At 52.8% G+C, this 10,000-nt stretch overlaps 1 protein-coding gene across 1 annotated transcript in view; it reads right to left on the bottom strand.

The window, feature by feature from the left end:
• The window catches only part of LOC121272792 (serine/threonine-protein kinase WNK3-like), a 108,994-nt gene that overhangs the window by 93,534 nt on the left and 5,460 nt on the right, over positions 1 to 10,000 (bottom strand). Inside the window, exon 2 of the mRNA XM_041179564.1 lies at positions 7,247 to 7,958. Within this exon, the coding sequence (XP_041035498.1) occupies positions 7,247 to 7,729 (483 nt within the window). The 5' untranslated portion in view covers positions 7,730 to 7,958. The remainder of the gene's footprint in view (positions 1 to 7,246; positions 7,959 to 10,000) is intronic.

The following is a 10,000-nucleotide window of genomic DNA, read 5'->3' as shown; positions in this document are numbered from 1 at the left end:
TCGGTCCTAAGTGTTTTCCCCCTTATTTTGAAATTGTGTCCCCTGGTTCTAGACTCCCCAGCCAGGGGAAACATCTTACCTGCATTTACCCTGTCTATTCCTTTAAGTATTTTGGAGGTTTCAATGAGATCACCTCTCATTCCTCAAAACTCTAGAGAAATACAGGCCCAGTTTCCCCAATCTCTCTTCACCGAATAGGCCCACCATCCCGGGAACAAGCCTGGTGAACCTTCGGTGCACTCCTTCTATGGCAACAATATTCTATCTAAGGTAAGGGGACCAAAACTGCACACAGTGCTCCGGGTGCGGTCTATCCAAGGCTCTATAACAATTGAAGCAAGACTTCACCACTCCTGTGATACAGCATGAAAGGAGGCAATTGAGCCCATCGTTTTTATGCTGGCTTCACGGTGGAGCTCTCTAATTAATCCCACTCTCCTCTTTCATGACAGCCCTGTATTTTGCTTTCCCCATCCAAACCTTTATCCAATTTACCTTTACAAAATTATTGAATCTGCTTCTAGCCCTCTTGCAGGCAGCACGTGTTCCAGGTCACAACAACAAACTGCGTCGAAAAAAAACAATAACTCTTCTTTCACCGATCACCTTGCCCACGCTCCTGTGAAGCCCCTTAGGATGTGTCACTACATTAAAGGCGCTGTATAAATGCAAATTGTTGAACGGTCTGGAACGAAGGTGCTTGGATAGAAAATTAAATAAGGGATTTAGGACAACTGAGCAAGATGCTTTGAAAAAAATATATAGAGAAAAAGGGACAGGAGGCTGTAGACTGCATGACAAGAGTGAGGGACTGAAGCAGACACCTCTCCCCCTCAGACGCGCACCTCTCCCCCTCAGGCGTGCGCCTCGCTCTTTTTGCCTTCCTTTGCCTGAGATAGCAAAGGCCTGTTGTGGTGTCCCTACCACCACCACTCAACCCTGGCTTAGTTAAATCAGCAGAGAGTGGAAATTAGACATGGAATCTTCCTGTGCCGGTGTCAAGACTATACAACGTGTTGCACTTAGTCCAGTCTCTGGCACGTAAATTGGTCAGGTGCCATGCCAAAAGCCGGAATCCGCAGTTGGCGCCGAGCAACATTCTCCCAGGTCTAGGCGCCCAGCCCTTTTCATGTTCACACACACACTCGCTCAAGCAATCTCAAGGGCTCCTCTCCGAAGCTTGGTATCAAACTTCAAGAACCGGCCTCGCTGGAAGGTGGCAATGGCCTTCAGTTCAGCCTCTCCTTCGGTCTCCTTCTCAGTCCTCTCCTTCCGACACACCTTTCAGCCCTTCTCCAGTGGCTTCGAGTGCCACCGGTTCACGTTTAACTTCCAGCACAGCCTTCCTTGGTTCTTCGTGCCCATGTCCGGCCTCAGGTGAGACAAGGGGTGGCTGCCATCATCAACCTTCTATCCCTTTCTCCCTCATGTGTCTAAACAGCTTTCCCTGCTTAAACACATCGACATGATTCACCTCGACCACTCCCTAAGGGAGCGAGTTCCACATTCTCCCCGCTCTCTGGATAAAGACATTTCTCCTGGATTCCTCGATTGGATTTATTAGCGACTGTCTTATATTGATGGCCCCCGCATTCTGGTCTCTCCTCCCCAAAAGCTTCTCTACATCTGGCCTACTGATCTATCAGGTCAATCTCTCTAGCTCTGGGTCTGACCGCTGGACATTGCCCTCTTGCGCCCGAGGCCTCAGCTCCAAACCAGCTCAGTCCAATGGGGCAGAGGCTTCCTGGACCCTTGAGGGTCCTGGGTGAAAGGAATCAGGGCAGACTCATTCCAACCTCTTGGCAGCACTAAACCACTCGCAGTCAGCACGGTTTTTAAAAAATTCTCTCACGGGATGTGGGCGTCGCTGGCTGGCCCCAGCATTTATTGCCCATCCCTAATTGCCCCTTGAGAAGGTGGTGGTGAGACGCCTTCTTGAGCCGCTGCAGTCCCGTGTGGTGTAGGTTCACCCACGGCGTTGTTAGGGAGGGAGTTCCAGGATTTTGACCCAGTGACAGTGAAGGAACGGCCGATGTATTTCCAAGTCGGGATGGTGTGGGGCTCGGAGGGGAACTTCCAGGTGGCGGTGTTCCCCATGTGTCTGCTGCCCTTGTCCTTATGGATGGTAGAGGTCATTGGTTTGGAAGGTGCTGTCTAAGGAGCCTTGGTGAGTTGCTACAGTGCATCTTGTTGATGGTACACACTGCACCCACCATGCATTGGTGGTGGAGGGAGTGAATGTTTAAAGTGGTGGATGTGGTGCCATTCAAGCGGGCTCTTTGCCCTGGATGGTGTACAACACAGGCATTTACCCAGCACTGTGGAAAACTGCCCCAGTACGTCCTGTCCTAAAAAGCAGGACAGATCCAACTCGGCCAATTACCACCCCATCGGTCTACTCTCAGTCATCTGCAAAGTGATGGAGAGCAACACCGACAGTGCTATCAAGTTGCCTTCCTCCAGTAAGGAGAAAGAGAGCATGATAAGTTAAGGTGCAGGAAATAGAAACGTCACATTGGGGTGAAGCGGAGAGTTAACACCTACAAGCTGGGGTCAGGGTAGAAGGTGCTATCGAAATGCAGAATGGACACAGGCTGCATGTTGGGGCGCCTAGTCTAGAGCTGCACTGGCAGAATAGCCAGTGGAATGTGTTATCAGGAGGAGAGTCAGTACGTGTGGAACCTTACAGGTGAGTGCCATGAAGAGGAAGACTTTGAAGATACCAGCTGGTGAATCACGATGAAGGACCTTTGTTTAACCTACAGGCAGAGTGTCATCCAGCCCACAATAACCAACAATGTCATTAACTATCCCTGGTTCCGATATTTATAAAGGCTGGAATTACCCTTCCTTACTTTTCCATCAGTAAAGCCCCTGCCAGCTAGGTCTAACCTCAGCGTAATTTCCCCTTCCCTCCTGGCTGCAGGTTATTTGATAGTTTCAGAAAAATCCCAGGAACCGCTTAAAATCTGCCCGATTACAGCCTGCACTGCGATACAGTCAGAGAGGAAAACTCTGTGCGATGGGACACTGCAAAGGAATCCCTCCCAAGACATTTGCCAAAGGAGCCTGACAGCTCTGAAAGTCCCACCATCACAGAAGACAATATTCCTGCAGCATTCCACCTAAATCTAATGGATGAGGTTTAGGCTGGCCGCCTAATTGGAGAATGAAGTCAGTTTGTGGGATCAATCGGCTGCCTCAAAGATTCATCGACAGATCTTGGCATCTTCCTGTTATACCAAGCTTTCAATTCCAAAACCACAAACGTCAATAGCACTCACTTCAGGTTTCGCCCTGTCACTGGTTTCAGCATAATAGGACACACTCCAATGGCACAGCCAGCGAGCCCGGGCCCCAGCGCCAGGGTAAAGGCCAGAGCTCGGCCCGGCGCCAGGGTAAAGGCCAGAGCTCGGCCCGGCGCCAGGGTAAAGGCCAGAGCTCGGCCCGGCGTCTATATGGACAACATACAGACAGCACTCTGATGCTGGGTTCATTAGAGATGGTACACTTCCTTCCTTTATTGCTCAGTTCCACTGAAGCCAGAACGGAAATCAGCCACGGAACATGAAGTAGCCAGTTCAGCCACTGATCATCTTTGAGATCTATCAGCAATTCCTTTCTCACGTTCTGCCCATCACTGGCATGACATTATCAACCTATTTCCTCCCCAGCTTGCCTGTGGAATTCCCCCCACGTCTCGCACTGCATTCCCATCATTCAGATTCAGGAGGTGTGGCGCCAAGCGGCAACAGGAGCTTCCATGTCGGTCAAACAGGCTTGTGAGATCTCCCTCCCAACAGGGAGCCGCGTCACGCAAGAAGACGCTCCTTGGAGGTCAGGGCAGAGGGCAGGCCCGGGAGTGACTCGCCCTCCAACAGAGGGCAGCCAACCTGTCATTCAACTCGTGCTCTACGCATCATCCAAGGAGGGGACAGCAAAGCAGGAGGCCAGGCGGCCCACTGTGACTGTGCCAGCTTTTTGAAAGGGTGCTTCAATTACTCCCACCATTCCCACTCCCCGTCCCCCTGCAATTTTTATCCTCTTCAAGCATTTGTCCAATTTCTCTTTCGAACGTGGCGACTGAATCTGCTGCCAATACGGGTTGGTACACAACAGGTGACTGGCACGCAAGCCAAGTGAGCGAAATGAAGCATCCCTGACCCAAGCCACTCTATATAACACAGCAAGAAGCATTCAACTTTGAATTTGTACCGTTCTACAATGGGGGTAACAGGATCTGTGCTGCTGGTTCTCATTTGGGTTTAATACCTGGTCCAGCCAGGGCTCAAACTGGGTCCGAGGGTCATGGCGAGAGTCCCACCTGAGAGAATTCAGCACAAAAATCTAAGCCAACAATCTCGACAATCTGTAAAGAGCTTTGAGAAAGGAACTTTAAAAATGCAAAACTCTTTTTTTTTTAAAAAAAAACAGGAGCCACTTCTCCCTCTCCCGCACAACTAGCTAAAAAGCAGCACTGACAGATGACTGCAGCTGTTCTCTGGCAGCGCTGTGCTTGAGACCGGGGAATAACGCGAGCCTTAAATGGAGTTTTCACTTTAGTTTATGTTTCTCGGGTTGCTGGTTTTTATTGCCTGTGCGTGATAAGAATTTTCAATCCTCCTCACGAGGCGTCACAAACTCAAAACTCATGCAGGCGGGAGGCCCACACCAGGCAACATGGGAGAAAGCCCTTCTGAGGGAGCGGACAGAGTGAAGCAGCGGAGGTCTGAAATTAAACAGAACAGGGGTGGAAATGTCCAACATTTGGGAGGGGGGAGTTGGGTTGGGTTGGCGGGGGGGGGGGGTGTGGAATCAGTGATCAACTTTGGCAGAGTGGCTGCTTTGGAACTTGACAAAGCCTGCTCTGGTCATCAGCTCGAGACATTTAACTCTGTTTCTCTCTCCACAGATGCTGCCTGAACTGCCAAGTGTTTCCCAGCAATGGGCACATTCTGCCTTTTAGCTGACTGACACGGTCACAGGAACATAGGAAACAGGAGCAGGAGTAGGTCACTCTGCCGCCTGAGGATCCTGGCTGATCTTATATTTCAACGCCACCTTCCTGCGCTGTCCCCGTGGCCCATGACGTTTTTAATATGTAGAAACCCATCGATGTCCATCGTGAACATAATGACTGAGCCTCCCACAGCCCTTTGGGGTAGGGAATGCCAAAGACTCACCCCCCCAACTTCTGACTGAAGAAATTCCTCCTCATCTCAGTCCTAAATGGGTGGCCCCTTATTCTGAGACCATATCCCCCGGTTCTAGACCCCGGCCCACTCACCCCAGCCGGGGAAAACACCCTTCCTGCCTGTCAAGCCCTGTAAGAATTCTGTTGACTTCACTGAGATCACCCCTCAGTCTTCGAAACTCTAGAGAGTCCATACAGGCCCAGCCTTCTCAACCTCCCCTCGTAAGACGATCCCACCATCCCCAGGATTATTCTGGCGAACTTCCACTGCACTCCCTCTACAGCAAGTTTATCCTTCCTTAGGTAAGGAGGCCAAAGCTGTCCACAATACTCCAGGTGTGGTCGCGCCAAGGCTCTATATAATTGCAGCAAGGCATCTTTACTCCAGTACTCAAACCCCGTCACCATGAAGGCCAACATACTGCTTGCATCAGAGAAACAAAGAGGGCATCGCCACGGGCAATGACAAACCAACTGAAGAACGAACAGGCTTGCATTTAAGTTGACAGCCTTCAGGCCATCAGAGTGTCTCGAGGGTTGCAGCTGAACATTAGAAGGCCAGTAGCCCACCTCTGCAATTATAAGAGAGAGGAGGAGTAGGCAATTCGGCCCCTCATGCTGCTCCACCGTTCGATATGATCATGGCTGATCTGATTGTGGCCTCAACTCCACTTTCCTGTCTGCTTCCCCACCCCCACAATCACCCCCCCCCACCCGCCAACCCCGACATTCCCGTCCCTCCCCCTCATAATCCTCGACTCCCTTGTCGATCAGAAATCTGTCTCACTCGGCCTTGAATATATTCAGTGATCCGGCCCCCACTGCTCTCTTGGAGGGGGGGAGAGAGAATTCCACAGACTGACCACCCTCTGAGAGAAGAAATTCCTCCTGATCTCCGTCTTCAATGGGAGACCCCTCATTCTGAAACTGTGCCCTCCCCTCCCCAGTTCTAGATTCGCCCCCCCACCCGCCCCCCCATGAGGGGGGGAAAACATCCTCTCAGCATCCACCCTGTCAAGTGCCCCCCCCCACCCCCCTCAGTATCTTACATGTTTCATGTTGCCCTGCTCATGAGAAAGGCAGCACCACAATCCCTCTGAAGCATTTCAAGAGACTTCACTACAGAATAACTGTCCTAGAAACTGGTACTACCACATGTCAAGGTTGCTGGTTGACATTAGCACTGCAGCTTAATTATGTAAAATGATCCCACCCAGCTTGCATATAGGTTTCCCTACAAAAGCTGAGCTTGACACTATGGTTGAACGAATACCACGCACAGCAATGTAAATGGATCCCAAACTTTCCATGTCCTGCAGCACAGGGTACAGCCTGGTAAATGTGCCCAATCACTAGAGGAACAGCCCATGGGGCCACTCTCACTGCTACAAGGCCCGCGTTAAGAGAAGGATACCTGCTTGAGCTCTGCTTTGCGCCGCCGCAAAAATCACCACATTGAGAGAGAAGGGGCAGACAGACGGGGCAGACAGACGGGGCAGACAGACGGGGCAGACAGACGGGGCAGACAGACGGGGCAGACAGACGGGGCAGACAGACAGAGAGACGGGACAGACAGACAGAGAGACGGGACAGACAGACAGAGAGACGGGACAGACAGACAGAGAGACGGGACAGACAGACAGAGAGACGGGACAGACAGACAGAGAGACGGGACAGACAGACAGAGAGACGGGACAGACAGACAGAGAGACGGGACAGACAGACAGAGAGACGGGACAGACAGACAGAGAGACGGGACAGACAGACAGAGAGACGGGACAGACAGAGAGACGGGACAGACAGACGGAGAAAAGGACTTTGTGGGACAATATCACTGAGGCCATGCTCGCTCCTTGGGCCTGACAGCAAAGACTGGTGGGAGTGTCCCGATCACCATCTCACCTGGGATCAGCTACCTAAAAGGCTGGGATTTAGGTATGGGATCTTCCTGTGCTGTGTCAGTACAGTGCAGCGTGTTCCACTTATTCAAAGCCATCGAGTCAGCCCGTTAACAGTCATACGCGAACACCAAAATACAGAAAGTGCACTAACCTGCAGTTCGCACCAAGCAACTTCCACCCATGTCTCAGTATCCAGCCCTTTATACACGGTCTTAAAGGCTCCTCGGCCAAGCTCGATATCAAACTTCAAGAACCGGCCTCCCGGAGAGGTGGCGACCGCCTTCATCTCGGCCTCCTCCTCGTTCTCCTTCTCAGTCCTCTCCTTGGCTGCGTCCTTTCCCCCTTCCTGGGCGGCCCTGGGCTCGCTCCGGCCCTCCGGGCAGACCTGGCTCTCGGCGCTGGGCTGCCGGTCGATCACCTCCACGCTGCGCCGCACAAAGCGGTGGTTCTCGGCGCTCCTGCCGGGCCGCAGGAGGGCCGGGGGGCTGCCGCCGCCGCCGGCCTTCTCCGCCTGGCCGGGCGCCGCGATCGAGCCGGGCTCATTGCCGGCCGGGCCCTGGCTGGAGCCGGAGGGCACCCGCCCCAGTTTTCGGGAATCCCCTGGGCCGGCTGGCTCTCCTGGGTCCGTGGCCATCGTGCCAGCGCGGGTCGACTTTTAATTTTGGGCGGGTGGGTAAATAAAAAGAGAAACCTCTTTCGCCAGATCAACCAAAGGCAAAGTACCGCTTTTAAACTTAGGACACGGCGACGGGTTGGCTCCTCTGCACTTCCAAAGCAGACATCTCAGCAGGCGTGGAGAAGCCTTCCTCTTCAGTTTTTAATCAGACGACAGGCAGTCAGTCAGTCACAGGACACCAAATTCTCTGTTTTAAAGAAAAGAGAAAGAAAAAAAAACATTAGGGGGGGGGGTGGGGAGAAGAAAAAGGACGCAGAAAAAAAGGAAACGCGCTTTAGCAACTCGAGCTGGAGAAGCATAAAAGCCGAAACCTGCCCAGAACGTTTAAGGGAGAACTGACTAGTTTAGCGCAAAAACGAAAACACCTGGGGAAAAAATCAGCAGGCCTGGCAGCATCTGTGGAAGGGAGCACAGTTAACGTTTCGAGTCCGCGTGACTCTTCAGCAGAACTTTGCTTTTGACTAATTTAGTGTTCCTTCGCAGTCAGCCCTCTGGCTTACCTGATCAGGGGGCCACTGGACTTGGCTAGAGAGTTACTTAAAGTTTGCCAGCTTCTGTCAACCCGCTGCGCCCTCTCTCTCTATCTCTACCCTCATCAGATATAATTTTCTCCCCTCCCGAAGGGGCGGGTGGCTGATGCCGGGGGGACAGTTGAAGCCGCACACGTTCAGCACACACACATGCCTCCCCTTAACGTGCGACAGCAGCGACCATAGGGAGAGGAGGGGGCGCGGCAGCCGCACACATTCCTGAACTCCCTCAACATCCACGCGTGCAGGCTTTCCAAGAAGGCTGGGGGGGGGGGGGGTTGTGGAGGCAGCCGCTTGCACTCGAATTCCCCGCCCCAATCCCACCAACCCCATCCCCTGCTTAGGGTTTGTATCTGCAGCCACTCTGATCTCCGCGACCCAGCTACATATTAGGTGCCCAAGAAAAAAATGGGGAGGTATGTCGTCGCTTGCCTCTTTTGGTCTTCCCACATCGGACCCCACCCCCCCCCACCCCCCACTCCAATCCCACCAGGACGGTCTCAAAAGCTCACACCCCGGGGAGGGGCCCTCTGCCTGAATTCCTCGCTGCAGAGGTAAGCACGCTGGTCTCTGCTGAAATCACCTCCAAAGTGGTCAGACAGCAGTGCAGGTGTTGCTCTGCGGGATGCCCCCTCAACAACCCCTCTCCTCCCCACTGCCCCGCTGAGGGGGCTCAGCCGACCGGAGCTACGGGCCTCCCAGTCCGACTGCTTTCACGCAGTCGGCTGCCGTTAAGACAGGGTTCTGGGTTGGGGAAGGAGCCTGGGCTGGCTGAACGCAGCAGGTTTCACTGCTGGAAGGCCTCAGCTGGGTCGGTGGAGAGAGCTCGCTTCTAACAATGGGGTGGGGAAACAGCGCAATTCTCTGCTCCCTCCTGTACTAACGCCTCAAGACCTGCACGTCACACCCAGCATCCTGCGGTTTCTCCTCTCGTGTCCACTTTCTGTGTCGATTGCCATAAGTGGCGGTATTTAGTTCTCCGCTCAAAGTTATAAGCCTTTAGTCTAAAGTTACATTTCTTTAGGGCCCTCGGGCATAAAACCAAATGTCATTTTTTTAAAAATCAATTTCACACATTTCAAAAACTTAGAAACACATTCCAGCTACCCTGACAGTATTTTAATATCCAGCAAGCCAGCAATGGGAGGCAGAGGCACGGGCCGACCGGAGAATAAACATAGCCTTATTGATGGGTGCTAAATTAACACAGCTCAAAGGGACTGACCCCAGACAGGGGACGGGTGTAACAATTTGAACAGCAAGCGGTTTACATCTGACATTGCAAAGAGATATGCATCTATGGGGAAACAGAAGCAGCAGGAAGTGGCTTCCGTTTTACGCAGCCTGGCCATAGAAACGAAAGCCAAGGAGGCCATTCGGCCCATTGAATCCATGCCAGCCCTAGCTCTCTGACTGGCACTCTCTCTCTCTCTCCACTCTCATCTCATTTCCCCAAACCCTTTGTCTCTGCTTCGACAGCCGCTCGCTTTCAGTGAAAAATTTCAATAACCTTCAGCGTGAGGAGGACAAACCCAAGTTAGAGGCCACTTTCCCTGGCCTCGGGTTTGGTGCACTCGGATGGGGAGCAGCGGCTGGGTGGGTGGGGGAGGCAGGGCTGACAGCATGGCTTCTCCTCTAAAGCAGAGGCTTTCCCTCTGACCCCGCCACGTCCCCCTGGTTGTGACATTCCTGCTAGCCC

This window comes from Carcharodon carcharias, chromosome 35, assembly GCF_017639515.1.
Source record: "Carcharodon carcharias isolate sCarCar2 chromosome 35, sCarCar2.pri, whole genome shotgun sequence".
NCBI classification, from domain to species: domain Eukaryota; kingdom Metazoa; phylum Chordata; class Chondrichthyes; order Lamniformes; family Lamnidae; genus Carcharodon; species Carcharodon carcharias.
This window is presented reverse-complemented; position numbering and strand designations above follow the sequence as displayed.